Here is a 21303-nt window from a genome sequence, read left to right on the forward strand (position 1 = left end):
GCATTTGCATGGCTGCCAGCCGAGCTGTGGCAGGAGCTGGCACTGAGAAGGAGGAGGTTTTATTAGTGTTTGCTGATCCAGTCAGGAGAACCTGAACAAGGACTGCGGCCTACCTGTGGTAATATAACAAAGAACTCACGCCGTCTGAGAACACTTGAGGAGTACGTTAGATGGGCACAAATGAAAATGAATTCTCACACGCAAAACAGAAAGTGAGCTGAATGTTCTGCTCAGTATTTTTGGCTCGCTTGCTGCTGATTTCCTCATCAGACATCCGGCATGCGTCATCCTCTCATCTATCTGTCATACTATATTATCAAACTTCTGCTGAGGCCAAACTGGAAGCACAACCGTCGCAACTGACAGCTTCAACAATACGATCAGCAGTGGGGGGAGGGTTTACAAAAGAGAGCGGATGACTTTAAGTGTGGAGACCCTCCCTGATGGTCGCCGCACCACAACCCTGCAGGGATATTCTCACCAATTAATCCTACAACTATATATTTGGTGTCCTTCTCACTGCCTCTCTTCACTACATGACATCAACTGCTGCCTATTTACTCACTGGGGAGGGCTGTTTGTATTTCTGTATCTCAGTAGCTCAGAAGAAAAAAATGAACTCACCGCAGGTCAGGCTGCGTCAGTGAGACTGAAATAAGAATATTTGGAGCTAGTGAGATCTTGCACAGAAATAATTTTCCTCTGTGTGTTTTTCAGGCTGAGAAAATAATTAGAAAAGTACTTTCTCTGAGAGTCATGTTTGTTATAATGACGTGTGTGTGTGTGTGTGTGTGTGGTGGGGGGGGGTGGAGGTGTAACTTGTTATCTGCATTTGAAAATCAACACTCAAAGCTCCAGTAATGATGTGTGACACTGAAGATACAAAGAACAAATTATGAGTGGAGACAAATTTAGACTAATATAAACTTTACTTTTCAAGCTTTTCCAGCCCGATTAACAGTTGGGTTAGGTAAGATTTTTACTTTATTTTTCATGTATCATCGCTAAACAGCCACATCATTTAGAGTTTGATGCTGTCACCCCTCAGATATTGATCTCGATTTCCAGAAAGAGAATATAAAGAGTTTTTCTGAGATGCAGAGAGGATGTGGGAGCTTGTTGTTGGACCCCTCGTCAAGGCCAAAGCAGCAATTTGTCAGATGACACCAGAACCCACCTCAACCGCTCACCTGAGCTTACCGAGTGCATGTGGTGCACACTCAGATACACAACTCCCACTTACAGGCCCACGCAACTACCAAAATCACACAAGTGCCGCCGTGTTTTGTTGCCTCTATTTATTCGGCTGGGTGTGTTCATACAGCTCCAGGAGGATAATGAGAGGCGTGGGGGTGCATGGGGGGGGGGGGGGGGTGCATTTTGGCTGGTTGAGTCTATTTGCATTTGGCATACAGACTGTACAAAGTATGCAAATAGACAAACAATGACATTTGCTGTGTTATTTTTCCTGTGATATTGCAGCCTCTATGTAAAGTAAACAAAAACGGATGGCATGTGTGTGTTGCTGTGTTGCTGTGTTTGTGTGTGTGTGGGTGCCCGGCTCATGCACCTGCCAGGTGCGTCCATCTCTTTAAGTCGGCCCTGGTGGGCCACGCCCATACTCCACAAATCACATGAAAGGCTCACCCTTTGGTGCGAATTGCTCTCTCAAAGGCAACTTTGATGTTTGAAAATGGAGATGCGTGTCTTTGAAAGAAAGGCCTGCGGGTGTATCAGTGCCAGGGGAGGGGGAAAACACTGGCATGTCTGATGCTGGGTGCTTTCCTGACTGCTAATGGCTCACCGTGACTCCCAGCTGTATAACCTGGAGACACAGTGGCCTATCCCCACACTTGCACACACAAAGAGTGGCTAGCCTCAACAATAAAACTCATGATCATCAAATTTATGATTTAGAGAAGATAGCCCGCTGAAATACCACTCAGGCCAAGATGATGCTGATAAAAAGGGAGATTTTATGTCTTCTTCAGAGAAATCACACTGTGTGGCGTCTGTGGTGCCCTCCCACCTCCTCAGGGTCACTCCAGACTCGTCATACTGGGCCTCTGACTGGAATTAGAGCAAATATTGGACAACTGATAAATCCAGTGGAATGCAGCAGTATATGTTGAATAGGTTTGCTGATTTCAGAGAGGACCTTGTGCTCTTTGCCAAAACAATCACCACTACTGTGATGTGTGGCGCTTGAGGACACTGTCCTCAGGTTGTTTCTGCATTGTCGATTAAGACATTTTTATGCTGATATAAATAAATGCAGGATTGTTGTTGTCAATAAAGTAATAGGACAGACATGAAAGAGTCTATAATGTAATCAAGTTGGGTCATGTGAAGGTAAATTAAGGACTGAGATGGAAGTTATTTGACTACTGCTGCAAGCTACTCCCTTTGTGTCACACACCCACGCACAAACACACACACACAGCTCTTGGTAACTGTACCTAGGCTTTCCTGAAAAATGCAGGACTAATTATTCTAAACACCTAGAAACACTACACACTGTAGAAAGAGATATAAACAATGAAGATACACCCATTTGCCTATTCCTGGCTCTATTTTCTCCTTGCCGCCTCCGTTTTCTCCTCTGCATGTTGCAGCGCTACAAAAATGAAAAAAAGAACATTGTCTAATGCCTACTCATGGTGACTGTGAAACACACAATAGCCTCGGGGCAAAATGCCCTTTCTTTCTTTTTCCACTCAGACTGAAATTTCCACCCTGTATTGCTGACGCCAGATAGAACACCCAGACACACTATGAATGACCAAATTATTTACAGAGGTTTTAGGACAACATGTTGAATTCCATGTGATGATGCACAGCGAGGAAACTCATTCTGAGAATGACTGAGAAGCTTAGCCAGTGTTGCAACACAGCCCCCCCCCCCCCCCCCCCCCCCATCTCTCCATCTACCCACTCCCCTGTAAACTCACCGGCCAAGCGTCTTTCCTGTTTACTTACCTATGAAGGGAAGTAAAATGCTCACTCTGTGTGTGCTCACTCTTCCTTATTTACACTGACCCACACAGGAGGGAGCCATTACGACCTTTCAGCCGTAATTCAATAAAAGTTCCGATCTGCATTTAGAAAAATAAATGGCCCATGAGTGGAGGAATATTTTCTCCCCTGCTGCATTATGACAATAAACCGTTTTCTGTGTTGGGTCATCAGGGCGGGGATGGAGTTGGGGGGGTGGTTTGTGGGAAGAAGGCACCTGCTGGTTACTGGAAAAGACACTGTGTACCACCACCCTGTGGTTTGGATATTTATTTCTTTAAGCCGTAATGGTTAGGAACAGTGAGCAAATAATAGGTGTAGTGAGGTCTTTCTTTTGCTTCCAGGAGCGCAGAAGGTTGTAATCCTCTGAGTAAACACAGAGGGAAACCTTGGCTCTTACAATGTGCTGAAAACATCCCAGAAGAGTACAGGTCAATTTTGGTGACCTCATAACGACAGCAGCAGCCCACTGGCAATGTGAAAACCTAAGGGAAAGTATTTAAAGTTGAATATATACAGGCCTACACAATGGAAAATTCACACATTTCAAATTTCACACATTTACTTTGACTCAACTGGAATTGTCTGTGTAGAAGTGTGTATTTACAGTTAAATGCACAATATTTTATATGTGAAAGTATGCACTGAAGTGCAAGGTGTGAAGTCGTTTGACACATCTGCTGGCGTCGCATTGATGTAGGTGACAACATAAGCTTGCTTTCCTTTCCCACAGCCTTGCAAGGCTCCACCTTTCCCCCTTCAAGTCTCTGCTTAGCACAGCCTGACTACCACATACAGGCAAACATGCACATACACAGACAAACACAACAACCCTGACTACTAGAGCAAAAATAACACACTCAAAGCAACTTACTGCTTTAATATGATCTGTCACAGGAGCCCAATAAGCTGTCTGTGCCTCTCAAGGCAGCAGCAGCAGCAGCACTGGGAGATACACGACATCTGCAGGCAAGCAGCCAAAAAAGCCTGAAAAACAGCCTCGCTCATATCATCACAAACACGCCTCAACTCCAAACTATAAGACAGTAACACACACGTGCACACACACACAACAAAATGGCAGGACAAAGAGAGCTGATTGCTCTCATATGTGTGTGCCTTGTTGCGTTGGTCGGGAATCCGGGTGCATTTGGCACCCCTTCACTCCCCTGGCCTGCCTCAACCTGCCTCGCTGTAGGGCTGCCCTTGTGTGGCATTGCTTCTGTTTTACACACACACACACACACACACACACACACACACACACACACACACACACACACACACACACACACACACCCCTAAAAAGACAAGCAAAGAGCTTTATCTCCTTATCAGAAAAGGAAGGCTGCACTCGCCGCTCAAACAGACTCATGTAGCAACTTCCGTTGCCTGCGAGGGGGATTTTCACACTGCTGATGTCCCTTGAGACAAACTGTTGCATCTGCCTGAAGGACCAGACAATCCCTAAGCTGCAGCCAGAGAGGGTGAACTATACATGAAAGCATGCCAAGAAATTAACCTCCTGTAAAAAAGACAGAAATCATCTTTCCACCATATTCTTTCGGTAGCAGCATCAGTATTGTTCTAAAAAAAATGGTTTCAGTAAATACATTATAATAATTGCAAATTCATTCTGAAAGTTTGACAAGACTGTTATTTAAATGAGTTGTGTAATGTGAGTGTGACATGCACAGACTCATGTAGGCCCAGACGAGACAGCCACAATCACCAGCCAAGGGTAAAAGCCACATCCTTCAGGGTCAGCCTCAAAACAAGAACTTTGATTTGCCCTGATGTAAATACTCAAATGTGTGATTGGTGACACTGGGAGACCAAATTCACTGCAGCAAAGATGCTTTCCGAGCTGGAGCTTGTAATAGCACAAAAAGGGAAGTATGAGAGAGACTGGCGGAAAGAAGCAGGGTGGGGACCAGAGCGTATAGGGGGTTCAAGTCTGCCAGAGAGGAAGAAGAGGAAGACAGGTGTACAAGACTTTGCTCAACAGATGTTGAAACGTTTTTGTGTCTGTTGAGGGCAAACGGAAGTTTGCTTGCAGGCAAGTAGGCCTCGCTGCAACATGTGCTCAACTGTCGCCCCACGTTGCACTGCAAGGTTTCAAAATTCAGAGACGCACACTGCTCGTCTTCTCATCTTTTAACTATCCATTCTCTGTAGAACTGACTCTCCTTAACTCAAAGAGAAGCCTCAACTTTTTCCTTTAAGCAAGTTATATTGACTTGACTCCAGGGCATATATCCATTCCTCTTCAACACAAAACTACTGGAACACGACAAGCCTAAGCTACCAGGCTGCAGCCTTTATAATAGAATCACAAATGCTCTTCACTCTTTTTTTGTACGTAATCCTATATCGTTCTTAGCATAGCCTTTGGAGTCCGGACATAGTTTTCAGAGTAAAGTATGATGCATGCACTCAAAATCAATTCTAGTCTGTTATCAGGGGCCTATCAAGTCCATTTATATTGTGAATACAAATATTTACACTTCAGATATATTCAGTGCAGACTTGGGATAGGGCCAAAGCACGTATTGCCCTTTGCCATCCAGCTAGAGTTTCAGTTTGTCCCTGAAAAAGCACCCAGCCCTTTACTAAAAAGAGCTTGTGTTTAATGTGTCTCCCTTCAGACCAGAACATGTGTTTCTCTCTTTCAGTGGAGACAAACAGACACATAGATATAAGGTAGAAAAAGAGCAAAAAAAGAGGATGAAAGGAGGAAACGGGTCATATTAGGTGATCATTCAGCCGTGGCCGACGGTGTTAAAGGCCTGGCTGTCACCTCACTGAGCAAACACCTTCTCTGTGTAAAGCTGATACGGGCTTTGTGGAGGGAAGGCTGGGCAAGACTCGGTCAAGTTTGCTGTTCAGGTGGTCGGGTCTTCAAAAACAGAAAGCAGTCTTGTGAAAAACAACTTTTCACACCACTTCCACTTCTAGCTATGCGTGCTTCAAAGTGCTACAAGAGTAACATGCTGCCTCCACAAAGTAGATAAAACACAGTCAGGAAATAAAGACACACATACACAACACTGACACAAAACAAAGCAGGGCTGAGAACGGCACACCCATTTCTTCAAAACACAGCCATTGCCTTTCAGTACATCGTTAATACCAGACATTTTATATCAAGCATTTTATTCATTCTTCATAGACTTCCATAATGCTTTCAGATGATGTGACCGCTACTCTGAGAGGAAGCTAGTAAATCTACAACCTTTAGCATCCATTTTGGCTCCGGGTGCGTATTGAGCACTGCTGTTTAGGCCTCATGTGTGCATTGGCCCCCATTTCCCAGCTCTATCTTGTGGTTATGATATCATAGAGAGAAAAACAAGGCATTCTCTCCTAAGTGCACCCTAACACATTAAATATTCATTTGACGACCACAAAAAACCCCTCTGAAATGGGGCCAGTGTGGAGCTCCTTCACCCCTCTGGCCCCCGGCCCTGTAGGGTAGGAGTCAAATGTTGGTGGGGAGACCAGAGATGCTGAGGCTACAGCTACTACTGTCAAAAAGACAGCATATTGACTGGAGGTGGAGAGGTACATTTCAGATATTCTAATGATTTAAAGTCGCTCAGTGGGTTTACATGCTTAGTTGCAGTCAAGTAGACCATTTAATTGGACTACTGTCAAGTATAAAGGAACCGTAGCAGAATGGATTTATGTTCCTCTTCGGAAACGTAGGTGGTGGTATGCCCCTAATGACTGGTCGCAATCAGACTTTCTCCTGGTTGACCGTTTGCGTCACATACCAAACTAGTTAGCAAAAAAAAGTGGTGTCCTTGACAAACCGCAGTCTTCAATTCAAAGAATATTAAAGGAAAACTACCAAAGCTGAGACAATACAGTATCCTTGTTTTTCCAGAAAAGCCTTGTTTTCACTCTAGCACATGCAACTATGATAACTTGTTGACTGTGTGCTGTAAAACCCAGAGCAGGATCTACATTACGTGTGCAAAACACCAGGCCAATTTGGGGCTGATTGTAATGTATGCGTGCTAGAGTTAATCAAACCAAAATTGCATTATTTAGGTATGATAGTCTGACTCCAAAAAGTACAGATTAAGTTAACCAACACAATAAATCAAAGTTTTTTTTCCTAACTGTACAAACTGAAACTCTTCTCCTGCTTTTGGATAAAGCCTCGAGAACATTGTGGAGGCAGATGGTTAAAAGTCAGGCGTGTTTAGAAACATTGCCACAGCAAAACTTTGCTTATTTAATCCCAAGCAGTGTTCACATCCTATGTTGAATGGAATATCAATTCAAAAGGTTGAAAGACATCAAAATGAAAATGAGTGTCTTTGAAAGATGAGGGGAAGGGAGTGTTCTGTGCCCCAGATTGGCTTAATTAAGAAGTATCGCAGAGACAGAGGCAGCAAGCTGGGCGTGTTTCAGAGAGTTGAGAAGATGAGACAGAAAGTTTCAAGCTTCCTCCTGCTTGATTAGTGGTGTTAACAGCAACTGTGGGCCCCGCGTTAATGAGCTACAGGCCTCTGCTCCCCAAAAAAGCACTCACAACCCACTAAACCCCCTACTGGAAGCTCTGCAGCCAAAAGCAGCGTGTCCCTGCAAGCTGGAACAGGGCCACGAGTGTGTGTGAGAGTGTATGTGTGTGTTTGTGGGCTGCTGAATGATCACTTTCATCCCTAAAGAGCAAGCCAATTCATCTCAGACCACCATTGGCTACAGAAAAACTGACCAATTATCATTTTTTTCCTGCCTGTCTGTCTTTTTTTCCAACCAGCGGGCGGCGGGATGTATCATTTCCCTGACCTCAGCCGTTTGAGGTGGTGTAAATCTCTTAATAACTACACAAGGACACATATAGGGGCTATATTTGGAGGGCTTCTTCCCCTGGCCGCCCCTGCTCTGGCCTGGAACAGACAGTAGCCACAGTGTCTGTGTGTGTGTATGTGAGTGAGAGAGAGAGAGAGAGAAGGACCTGGAACGCTGTGTGTGTGTGTGTGTGTGTGTGTGTGTGTGGGTGTGTGTGTGTGTGAGAGAAACCTGGCCTTCATTCCTTCCAACATGGTTTAAAGAGAAGACAGACCAGCCGCATGTGAGCATGAATAAAAAGATATTACAGAAGTGTGTCCTCTCAGGACATGTTCCTGAGTAACGGCACGGACCAAACTGGTGGGCTGTTCGGTGGAGTCACACATATGCGTGTATACACATATACACACACACACACGCTCTCTCTCTCTCTCTCTTATTTTGGCATCTTCAAATGTGGGAAAACAAACAGCATGAAGTGTAGCAACAGAACTGCTGCCTCCGCTCAGACAGATTAGTCATGAGTGAGTCGTTCTTTTTCAAACACAGGCTCACACATGTATAGTGCAACGTAACTGTTGATCAGAGGGAAGATATGAGGAGGCATGGATGTTTCAAGAGAGCTGAACTGCAGATAAGTGATGATTTCAGTGCTCGCCTTTGTTCAGACATTAACAGCTACACATGTGTATGTCATGTCCGCTCACATGAGTGTTAGGTGGCGTCAGAGCTGGATATTTCTATATTGTTCAAAAGAGAGGATGGAAGGGATGCGGTGGGCACAAACAAATGGACAGAGCGGTAAACGAAAGGAAACTTTACCCATGGGTCAGCCTCCAAGTGAAGATATATTGCCCATGGGTCAGTGGAGAGAAAGGACGGGCAAAATCCATATTGGTCCGTCTGCCTTGCCCCCTTTATATAGTGATAAAATATTCAAATCCAGCCATTACTTCACATTAGGCTACTCTGTAGAGATGCCAAACAGAAAACCACAGAATGTATACATGCTGGTTCACGCACAGTTTTGGTGCATTGATAGTTACATTAAAATCTCTTCCTCCCATTAGAGGATAACCCTCATCCGGACTAAGACATTTAAGGTGTGTCCACATGTAGAGCATGTGTGTGTGTGTGTGTGTGTGTGCGCGCATGTGTATTTGTACATGTAACCATACGTGTGTGTCTAAATGAAAGGCATGATCAGAGGTTTTTTTTTTTCCCCCTTCGTCTTCACTGTCTCCATGAACAGGAAATCAAGACAATAAGGGTTATCTTTTCGGTACCTGATAAAAGGGATGCAGGAGATATGCTTCACCTACTTAGAGTGAATTCTTACCTCCTGCACACACACCCACGCATAAACCGTCTCACTCTGTTTTTCTCTGTTATTTTTAAAAAGGATGACTATAAAGTCTAGAAGTCCTGGCTGGGTGTTTCCTTCTGACTAAGTGCGGTGTCATTCAAACCTGGATGGATGTGTGTGTGTGTGTGTGTGTGTGTGTGTGTGTTTGAGTGGGTGGATGGCAGTGGTAAGGACTCGATTCACATGACTTGGGCTCGAGTCATAAATTTGACAACTTCAGACTTGACTTGACAAAGTCCTAAAACACTAGTAACTTCAGCGTAACACCAATAACAATCATCTCCCTAAATGTTACCAAAAATTTTTTTTTTTAAATGCCATAAAATGTAAGTTCGTGAATCAACTTAATTTTTTGTTGTCAAGTTCAGCGGCACGTATTTTGATGTACTTAGTTTGGCATAAAATCTATTTCTTACAGTGAGTCTAGAGCAGCGAGGTTGAGGTTCACCCGAGAGGAGCAAAATTGTAGCACAAACACACATTTTATAAAACATTGTGCAACTTTAATATCCCAAGACGTATGACTCTAAATTTAAAAGATGACATTACATTTGTACAGAGCACATAAGGATTTGTTTAGGACTCGAAAGCCAAAGGCTCAGACTTGTGACTTGCTTGAGAGTTTCTAGTCTCGATTCTGGACTTGAGTGCAAGATTTAAAGGGACATTTCACCCGAACATGATAATTCGGTCATTATCTACTCACCCTCATGCTGATGGAATGTCTGGTGAAGTTTTCCAATCCACTAAACAGTGCTGGAGTTTCACAGGAAAAGGCGTTGCAGTAATCTCCCAAACCCGTGAAGTGAATTGTGATGAACTTTTAGAATGTACATAAAAGTAATAATAATAAAAAATGATAAAATTCCTCCATGCTGCTTGTCTGTAGTAATCCAAGAGTCTTGAAGCCTCATGCCAAGTTGTTCAGAAAAACAGCCATGACACCATGTTTTTAGCCTCCCTGCTAACTGTAGCCTGGAGCCCCCAGCCATGACGCCATGGTGTTAGTGAGGCTAAAAACATGGCATGGCAAACAAGACATGTTTTGCTTAACAACTTGGCATGTTGAGGCTTCAGGACACTTGGTTTATTTCAGATGAGCAACATGGAGGTGGTTTTATCTATTGTATCTTTAAAAGCTGGTGTTCATTCACTTCAAGTGTTTAAGAGATTACTGCAACGCCTTTTGCTGTGAAACTCCAGCAGTGTTTTGTGGTCTAAAAAAAAAAAAAAAGTCATCTGACATTCCATTGACATTAGGGTGAGTGGATGATAACTGCATTTTCAATTTTTGGTGAACTATCCTTTTAAACTTGTACAACAACGACATGGTAGCACCTTTGGTGATGGAAACACTCCATATCGCTCTGCATAGATCTCTTGTAAGCAAAGATAAAAGCTCAAGCATCATCACTCAAGCAATTCACAAAAGTCCCCACAGTAGCAACCCAGGGTTCATCATGTCTTAGTGTTTGGATTCAGGAAAAAAAACAGCATTCGCCAAGTTATTATTTTCAGGCACTTTTACAGTCGTTATCTGAGTATGATGCAGCAGCAGGTGCAGCTTGGCCAACACTTAGTGTCTAGCCAATGTATTTCAAGGTCTTCCAACATTCTAAAAATATTTTTGTATTTGGAGGTTAAAAACATGGTGACAGTGTCTCTCTCCTCCTTTACATAACTACATCCTGTGTGTGTGTGTGTGTGTGAGAAAGAGAGAGAGAGAGAGAGAGAGGGAGACAGCGGAGGACATTGATGGGTTTCACAGTCCAAATCAACAGTTAGACAGGCATAGAAATTCTTTTTCTTTTTTTTTTTAAATTTGCCAGGACATGTCAAACTGCCCTGCTCAATCGAAAAATTAGGGAGAAGAGGAAAGTTTTTCAGTAGGACTCTTGTGATTGTTTTGGCTTTTAACTCTGGGAATAAAAAGTGCCATGTAGTGCCATTTTCCTAGTTGTGTAGGTGGTAAATTAGCGGGCCTCCATTGCTCTCTTATCCATCCTCTTCATATTGTTATTTCAGGGCACAGAGTGAAGATAGAAGACCCTCAGAAGATGCAGTTCTCGGACAGGCTGTCAGAGATCGAGCGCTACCAGCGGACTATGCGGATAGGCCCAGTGAACAATAATCCCCGCCCCATTCACCAAACCCACCTCAGCACCACACCAGGTGAGAACCACTGAGATATATATATATATATATTATATATATATATATATATATATATAAAACTACGACTAAAATCGCCACACAGACTTACTTGGGAGTAAATAACTGCTTGAGAAAAACAAACATTTTGTTGGATTTGGTCGAAGGGTAAGTGATCTGTAATACAAATCTTTTACACATCAACACAGTACACCCTGTTCATCCAGAATTAAACCGAGCCAGGAGCCCTTCATGTGCATTTCCTCCACGGGGGGCGTTCTCTTCCACTAATGTGGGAGCGGTTATATGTGTTGGCTGTGCGAGGGGAAGCTCATGTCAGCTCTGTACCCGGATGCCCTGCGTTGGTGGGTCCGGGCCCCACAGCGAGCAGGGTTGAGTCTGTGGCCAGGTGGCACAGCGGATGCTGCCAACCAAGCTTGGCCCGGCTGCTGAAGCTGGCCTCCGCACACTGCACACTACAGCCTCAGGAATGTAACAGCTGCCCGCTACCTTGGCAATCACGTCACTCTCAGACTGGTCGAATGTGCGGGGGCGGGGAAGGGCAGAGGGGTGGGGGGCTGAGACTGAGACTGAGGTGGTGTGATGGAGGGGAAGGGGGTAGGGATGGGTGGGGGGGCCCAAGCTTGAACGCTGTGAGCAGCTGCGTGGGTGATGGTTGGAGTGAAGATGAGTGTTCATTCTCTGTCATGTCAGAGCATTTTTAACAGGAATGCCATGTCTGGTATCACGCAGACTAAACACACATCATATGCTCTCCTCTCTCCTGCCCACTCTCAAGTTCTCATGCTGGCTAATGAATCTCATTACTTGTGTATCAGCATGTTGCTTGTACAGGAGGGCTTGTTTGGGAGCTCTTTGCCATGCGTGGGTGGAACTCAATCAGTGTGTATCACAGACGTGTACCACTGTTTGGCCTTGTTCTTAGCTTAGCCAGCACTGACTCACCAGTATGGACCAATCTAACAGCTGACTGTGGATAACACCGGGACTTTTTACCCAGCTGCCTCAACGTCCTTATGGTGTTGATATTGATTTTGTTCTCTCGCACAGGCTGTACCGAGCAGAAAACATGTCAGCCATTTTAGAAAACACCATCTGAAAATAAACAGTATGCCGCTTCAACACAATACAGCCACTGTGATGATAATTTTCTGTTAATTTAGAGCTTGGCATGAGCTCTGTAGGTTGTCTGCCAATAAAAAGCCCCCTGGAGCTAAGCTTATACAGGGAGCTTTAAGTTTCTGAGGCATGAGTTGAATATGGGGGGGGGGGGGGGGGGGGTTGGCAGGGAGACTTGGTCCAGACAGCAGATAAGAAGCAGCTCTTTGCTCTGCTCTTGTCTGCCTCACACAGGATTAGGGCAGGAATTAGAACATCATAGACTTGTCAGGCTTCAAAGGTTCGCAACGTCGCAACTCACACATGTACAGTACGTACAGCGTGGGTAGACACAACACATTAACATCAGATGGAGGTGTCAGAGACGCCAAAGGCCTTGAGCTTCACGTTACAGCTGCCAGCGACGGGAGGCCGTCTCTGAGAGGTGTGTTTGAGCGAGACGGAGAAGGGGAAGGGCTGTAAAAACCACACACCTTAATCTGTGGTATTACCATCATGACCGCACACCGCAGGGCAAGAGTGGTAAAATAATTAAATAACAGTGGAGGGCCCGTCTCCCTCCCACCTTGTCTATCTGTTGGAGTGTCTAATTAGCAGACTGGAGGTGTGTGTCATGGCAAACAGAGCTCGCCTGTGTGTGCAGAATCAGACAGTATGATGAGCTCAAACAAAAATAGGTCTGTTCTAATAAATCCCATTCAGACACACAGGGAAGTGTTTACATATAAACAACACACACACAGCTCTGGTTTTGACATCAATGCCAGACAATGTTGTAATTTAAAGATAGTTTTAATCCTGAGGCTTGTTTGTTTGAGAACCTCTGGGTGATAGATCGCCCATCAACACGTTGTAATTAAGATTCCCTTCTTACAAAAGATGTTTTCTATTTTCCACAGCTGGAACTTTACATCTTGGCGACTCTATAAGAAAATGCAGTGTCATCTCAAAGCCTTGTTGCTTCATTTTGTTGTCTGAGCCATAAAATACTTGTTGTTGACAGAACGTGTCTCCAGACATCTGTTCAAAGCTACCATGAATACTTAAATCTCTCTTTCTCTCTTAAACACACACACACACGATTGCACCATAGGCTCACTGAAAACACACATACGCAGTTCCGTGCTAGTATCTTCAGTTCTGCACTAGTGCCCCAGACAGACAGGGTAATTAAGAGCTCATTACAGTGCATGCACTGACAGGATTCCTGCATGCTGGCAGACGCTGCATTCACTGCTTGTTTTTGTTCTTCTGTGGCCACAGGTAAGCCTGCTAGACATGTAGAATGATTCTCAGCAAAAGGGCGGAGGGAGGGAGTGTGTGTGTGGTTGAGAATGCATGGTTCAACTCGTGCAGTCAAGCAAATCTGACACTCAGACAATCAAGAGCTAAATTGTTATTCTGGTTTTCAAAACCTCAAGTGAGGTACATGTGTAGACTATATGTGTCTGTGGGTGGCAATTTTCTGTATTTCTCTGATACAGAATTGAGTTAATCCATTAATGTCAAACTGTGCCATTGCTTTTCTGATCCACACACACACACACACGCGCGCACACACACAGAGCTCTCTCCAGCCTTAAAATAAACAGCTGATAGAAAATTAGATTTTCTCTCAAAGAAGAAAATGGATTCCCCTTTTACCTTGTTCCACTTTAAACGCAGGCAAAACTCAACAAGCCCCTGGCACAGCATCTACCAGACAGCCAAGACGAAACAGCGCTTTTAACTTAAATGTGTTTTAACAGTGGAGGGGGGGGGGGGGCATTTAATCATCCAAAAGAAAGTCCTGGCACTCATGAGGTGGTGTCATTTAACATGTTATTTGTTCCAACACCTGTGTGTTCCTCTGAAGGTGAATATCAGATACTAGCATAACGTTCCGCCATCAAGTCAACTGCTCAGTGCTTTGATGAGGACCCAAAAGTGTGTGTGTGAGTGTGTGTGTGAGAATTTGAGTGTGCCTGTCTGTCTAAATGACCCATGTGGTAATGGCATTAAGAGTAGAATCTTACAGGAATAATATATTAGGCACTTCCAACATTAATCTTCCAATTCTCTTTCAAAAACATCTCCATTAGGGACACTTCCACAAATGTTGGTGCCGCTGGCTTCCTCCTGCACGACTGGCACACATCCGCTGCAGCTGTGCTTGGCCCTCACTGTGTTCAGGCTGTTGCCTCTGGACTGGACTTAACTTGCGAAAGTCCTGTTTGATGGAGGACCAACCCTATGTAGCCCCTCCCGCCTCGTCCACAGTGACCACACTGTTTACTCCACATAAACAACCCTGCCGGCCCCCCAGGTTCGAGGTGGCACACTGTTACCACTGCAGCCAAGAGACTCAGACTAATTCCCACATCGAGAGTGACATGATCAGCCAATTAGAAGCAAGAGTGAGACAGGAAATTAGCACCGTCAGGTAGCTGTGGTGTGGACTTTAGAGTATAGCCGTCACACTCGCTGGGTTTCATACTGATTTGTGCCAAACCCCAGCAGGAAGCTGCCCCTCCGAGGCCAATGCAACCAAAACTAGCAGGAGTCTGGACCAGTGCTTTAGACACTCTGTTTTACTTCTGCACTCCTCTATTTACATAATATGTCAATGGCCGCCATGGAGTTTATTTGTTATGGTGCCTGAAAGCTTCACTTGTGGTTACTCTCTTTTTGTGACCCTGAGATGAATAATTCAAACTGAAAATGTTTCTGTTCTTCAACAAGGAAAAAAAAAAAAGAATCTTTGAAGCTGCTTCCTTGGATGGAAAAAAAAGAAAGAAAGAAAAAAAGAGAAGTGAGAGCAAGTTGTTTTTTACCAGACTCAACTGTTTGTGTAAGTTATAATTTCACATCAGAGTCGGGCTGAGTTTTACATTTCAGCAATTACAGAAACTACATGTGTGCCATGAACAGTCTCTATTGAGTCTGGGGAGAAGGGGAAGGGTGGGGGACGACCAGCTCTCAAAGAGAACATAGGATTTTTCAGCCCATGTGTTTGTTTTTGCTCACGTTATAACTGAGGGCTCAAAAGACGTATCAAATGTCCCACATAGCTGAGCCAAGGCCGTGTTCCTCCCCTCTCTAACACGCTCTCTTTCTCTCTCCTTCTCTCGCTGGCGTCTTTCTTTCTCTCTTGCTTGCTCTCTCACATTCTCTCCCCGTTGAGACGCCTAAGGCCTAAGTGAAACAGGAAGCCAGCACAAGGACCGGCATTCACTGTGTCTCAATGACACGCTTCATTACGGGAGGCGCATTACATGTCTCAGAGGCGTTGCTGGATCCGGAGTCACGAGGATGGACGCCATTTTGGCTCAAACGTCTCCTCAGCCGCCCCTTTCATCTGCACATACACTTCAAAAAAGCAGTGCATGTTTATTTGTGTCCTCCCCAAAACGACACTGGCACCACCCCAAAGCTGGTTATTAGTGACGCAGAAGCTGCTTCTTCCCATCTCAGCCCCTGCCTTCCCTGCTCCTCAGCTCCACCCAGGGGCTGGTCCTCTTATTAACAGGGGTAATCTGTGCCTCTCATATTGACGTTGTCTGCTGGCCAATCAAAATATTTGAAGGAAATGTTTATTTTCTTGAGCGAATCACACCAGCTGCTTGCAAGCCTTTCTGAATAAGGCCATTTATGTGTAAGAATTTGCCATTGTGAGGCATAGTGCAGGACCTCTCAGTGACTGAGTGCTGATTTGAGCCTTTGCACAGGAAGCGAAGGAGCTCCAGGGGAAGCACACATCTTACACATGCTGAGTCGAGTGTGGCTATAGGTGAAGTCCAGCCCCCTTTCTGTTCCTGGCATCCTTCTCCATCCTAATTGCCTCTACAGGAGGTTGGGAATTTACTATATTGCGGTATCTCAAGAGGAGAGGGCAGCATCATAGTGATCCCTCAGTTGAATGGAGCTGTCATTTTAATTAGAGTGCCATGAGAGAGAAACCAGGTCATTTATGTTAGTGTGTTCAAAGGCATGTCAGCTCTGCAGAGCACCTGGGCTGTACAGGGTGAGATAGCAGTGCTTCGTGCAAGTTGTCTTGTAACAAATGCACCATCTCAGACCCTGAACAAACAGCCCCTGTTTGTGTCAGCCCTCTTGCGGTGTAGCCGTTGAGTGCGAAGCAGGGTCCCACGCGTTGGGCCAGCAGGTCCTCGACCTGCCCTTGCTTCCTGACAGCTTGGCTGCACAGGCTATCGAGTGTCCTGCGTTTCACAGGTCTTCGCTGCCCCTCCAGTGTCTCGTCTGAAAGACCCAAAAATATCTCCCATGCACCCATCAAGCATGTTTTTCCAAGCCTGGTCTCACTATGGTGAGAAAACCACCCCTCCTCTTCCCAGTCCTCACTGCTCAGTCAGCAGAGACCAACCTGTGACAGGAAGACACATCTCCAAACTGCCAGATGTCAAGACAGTTGTGATGGGTCTGTCATGAAGGGTCTCTGGAATGTGCTTTATTTCTGTTGCACTGGTTCCTCAACCTGTGTAATCCAAAAGTGTCTCTGTACACAGAATACTGACATTTTACAAAAACATCATTCCTCTAGTGATTTGTCTCCAGTGAGTGGATCTGAGTATTCACCCAGTGTTGATGTGTGTTTCAGCAGCCCTGTGGCAGGACCAAATGGACACCCCTGCTCTGAAAACATGCAAGGTGGAAGAAGACCTCAGACCGTGGCCAGGTAAGACACTACCACTGCCAATCCTTTTACTGTGCTATGTAACCCTAATTAGGAAACTCTTAATTATTTCCTCAGACAAGTCTTTTATAATTTGGCCCAAGGTTTGATTTCAATTTTAGAAAAGTGTGATTGCTAGTGACCTTTTCATAATGGCTCAACTGACAAGCAGTGAATTGAGATGAAACTTCCTCAGTTTGAAGAACAAAGGAGATAATTGAGGTGAGGTGTACGACTGCCAATCGGTATGTCTTTAGAGGCATCACACAGAACAAAGTGAGGATTTTGAAACTATTTTAATAAGTGATTTCAATCTATTTTAATAAGCAGTCAGTTGGACAGCTTTTGAAACTGACACAAACAATTATGAAATACAGAAGCTGGAAAGGCGGGCACAACACAGGGTGTGCCACTAGTTGTGACAATTTGAGTCCGTTTCGTTTAGCCCGTAGGGCCCTACTACATCCCAGAGCATTCCTAGAACGCCACCACCCTGCCTGCCTTCTTCTACTTCTTGTCCACCAGTTCTTTCTTTCTGTCTTCCTTTCATTTGTGTATTTGCACTGCGGTGCTTTTCTGCTGTCTAAGGCTAGTATTATACAAAGAAATGGACGTAGGCATCGACAGCTGTGGATCACACACGCACACGCACACACACACACACACACACACACACACACACACACACACACACACACACACACACACTTCCCGGAATCGGCTTGGAGACCAGATTCCAGCTGTACTGATTGTTGTTTTAAAAGTGTTTGCAAACAGTTTCTCTTGCATCCACACTCAAATCAGTTGATGGCAACAGATGATCATATGATTCCCAGAGCAAAACACTTATAAACAAAAACCAGGCCTGATGACCCAATGATCGAATCTGATTTTAAATATGTTTGAACAGTTTAAACTGCAGCCTGCTGACAGACAGCCTCCTGAGACAGACCTCTGAAGACAGACATGGTTTTGGGTTTAGTTGATATTCAGTGTATTGTTTGTTTGGGTCTTTAATAAATATATCTTCCTGTGCTCGTGGGACATACGCACAGACCCTCCACGTACAACCTTTGATGAAGAAAATTACACACACACACACACACACTCTCACATACACCCAAAGTTTAACAGCTTTAACAACCCCCCTCCGTCTCAAGAAACCACCACATCATTCACGCTGACTAAACGACTTATAGTGTGAAGAGGACACAAATTCACACACCCAGAGGAAAGAATATAACAACTTTTTTATGCAACTTTTTTAACACATTTACTGCAGAGCAAGAAAAATAAGATTGACAGGGGTGGTGGGGAGAAGCATATGTTTGAGAAATCAAAAAGGAGCTCATCAGAAAAGTACGTGACAGACGTGAAAGAATATGTTAATTTTACTTCAACATATTCATCACGTTCCCTTATTTGTTGACACATAAGGAAAATCTAATTTTGCCTTGCTTATATTGCCTGTCAAAAGTTTGGAACATGCAAAATCTTTTGTATGTTGATGTGGAAAAGGGCTGTTGACCATGGTGCCACAGTACCGAGGTTATCATCATTTGCATTTGACATGGTGCTCTGCTCCTGAAGCCTCAGCGTTTAAATAAACCTAGAGATTGTGTGTTCATTCATGTCTCCTTTTCTTTGGCCTGTGTAGCCGCAGCAGCAGTATGTTGCCTCGTCATCGTCCCTCTGTTATCAACGGTAACTGCTCATGCTTGTTTAAACCACCCAAACCAGTCAGTAAATCAAAGAGAAGCTCTCTACCTCTGACAGGAGTATCGATAAAATCACAATAAAGTGCAGCAGCATGTGATATATGAGGGCGATAGGAGGTAAAAGATTAGAAAATTATTCTTCGCGTGTAGCTGGACCAGCCTGGGTTTTTTTTTCTCTCTCCTCTTTCTTTCCCTCCACTCATTTGCCTGAGACACCATTCCCTGGGTGCTGGCCGTCACAGTTTGCATCAAGCTTGAGTAAACATTTCACAGGTGAGCGCCTGGATTTGCATCTTCCCTTCGCCAGCCACCACATGCGGACACAAACATAACCTGCACACATTTACACACAGACACGGCCGCCTTGACATATGTTAACAACCAAAATCCGTTTTTCCCATAAGCAAATGAGGCAAACCTCCTGTCAGATCTGGGTTACACGCTTGAGCGTGGACTAGTGGACCAAGCAGAAAGGAGGTGGAGGAGGACTCCACCCTTGGTGTTGCAGAATTAAATAAGTGTGTGGCGCTATGCTTCAGAGTTAGAGGCAGAAAGAGAGCAATGGAACACTATGTTCTCTATAAAAGCACTGATTCCCAGCTATTCGCTTCATAGACTGGGAACATCACAGATGCCGACTGTGCCAGCTCGCCCTCTGGGGTCCATCCCCTTCTCCTGTCCCTGCAATTTAGTCAACACGTTTCAGATGAGTCTAATGGAGATCATGTGTGGTTTTGGGACGCTGAGGTTACAGGCAGCTACTACTAGTCTCAGTTAGGAAGACCCTCTCTGCCAAAGATACACCACTGTTACCACAGCCACAACAGCAAAGCCTGTACTTATACTGGGTGGGGGAGGGTGGGGATGCAGGAAGGTATGCAGCATGGTTAAGAGGGAGAAAGAACAGACTGCATATCTTTGCTTCTCAATTACAAAAGAGTTTATGTAGGCCTTTCCTCCAGAGGGAGCTACTGTACAACAGAGAGTTAAAGGTGGTATCAGGGTTCCTCCTGGACCAGAACCAAGAGCTTGATACTGCACAAGCTCATTAAGGTGTTGTGATAAGTGTCCAGCCCAGTTTCCTCTGACAGAACACAGGAGCTGATCCCCACCACAGTTTGGCCAACACGTTTCCACCAACTCCAATTAACAGAAGGATCATGTGCAGGGTGGGCCACAGCAGCCAGAGCCATCAAGTCCCTACGCCACACGCCACCTCCCCTGCTTCACCCTGAAAGCTAAATTTAGCGCAGACACAGTGAGATGGAGGGAAGGAATGAGAGAGAGAGAGAGAGAGCGAGCAAGCACAGGCTTTTTTGGAGTCCGGTAGGAATTAGTGGGCCGACTCCACTTCACCCGAATCAACAGCAGCTGAAGGCTTGAATTTTCCTCGCGTGAAATCAGATATGGACTCCGGTGCCTGGTAGACTCTGGAAAAAGAAACAGCCCCCACCACCACTACCACCACCACCACCATCATCAAACTCCCTCGTCTCAAAAAGAAGAGAAAATTCAACTGCAGAAGTGTGTTGTTGAAAAAAAGAGAGAGTACAGCAGGGGCAATGGAAATTGCAAAGGAATAGATTTTTTTTGCAGCTGAAAATGGACCCAGCTCTCCAGACATAGGGAAAAGACATTTCAACAAGACTGTGGCACGCAAGTTTGGCATTCTCCCCCCTAAGGGCTGTGGCGTGCAAGCGCTTGCTATTTCACAGATACAAGCTCTCTTTTCTCTGCCATCCAAATCCACATTTTACACTTGCAGTCATGTGGGCACATCGGACGTACGTGCGTGTGTGTGTGTGTGTGTGTGTGTGTGTGTGTGTGTGTGTGTGTGTGTGTGTGTGTCCGTGTGTGCACGTGTGCGCATGAACACAGCAGGTGTGGATGTTGACAACAGGTATGAGGAACTCATCCCAGTCGCTGGATTAAGGGCGTTCACACTTCCTCACAGTATCTCAGTCTGGGTGAAGGCCGCTTTGCCTTCTTCCAGTATCTCAGTGACATGTAGCAATAAGACTAGACATGTTTGACTTGTCGAGTGAGACGTGATTTTCAACATCTCTAAATGAGCATCATAATGCAGCCTTGGTTGCTTTTTGGCCACAGTGTAGCTCAAATTCATTTACTACAGCAGGTGGAAGCAGGCAGAAATCCATCACATTTGTAACATAGCGATCGCTGCAAGAAACTCAAGATCAGCAAATACTAGTCCTCAGTTAAGTGAGAGGGGCAATATGGTGTTTTACTTTAGGAGCTGAGTTGGTGACAGTAGCAGCCCCTAAATCTCAGAGAAGCAAACTGCCAAGACAAATCCTGCAGCAATATTTCTATTTCCCCTTTGTCAGCTGAATAAATTAGAAAGTGTCCAGTGAAACTGAAGTCCTAACAGCTGCCTCGACTGTGCTCTGTTGCCTGCGAGATTACACTTAACGCAG

General features: G+C 44.9%; 1 protein-coding gene across 2 annotated transcripts in view; it reads left to right on the forward strand.

Annotated features, from left to right (window-relative positions):
• Positions 1 to 21303, forward strand: part of runx3 (RUNX family transcription factor 3) — a 48019-nt gene that overhangs the window by 23055 nt on the left and 3661 nt on the right. Inside the window, exons 6-7 of one of the 2 annotated variants that reach the window (XM_086182146.1) lie at positions 11210 to 11356; positions 17073 to 17150. In XM_086182146.1, the coding sequence (XP_086038272.1) occupies positions 11210 to 11356; positions 17073 to 17150 (225 nt within the window). The remainder of the gene's footprint in view (positions 1 to 11209; positions 11357 to 17072; positions 17151 to 21303) is intronic. The other variant, XM_086182147.1, reaches the window with a different exon arrangement.

Source organism: Aulostomus chinensis, chromosome 17 (genome assembly GCF_037954235.1).
Source record: "Aulostomus chinensis isolate RoL2024-O1b breed Wild chromosome 17, RoL_Achi_v1.0, whole genome shotgun sequence".
In the NCBI taxonomy this organism is placed as follows: Eukaryota; Metazoa; Chordata; class Actinopteri; order Syngnathiformes; family Aulostomidae; genus Aulostomus; species Aulostomus chinensis.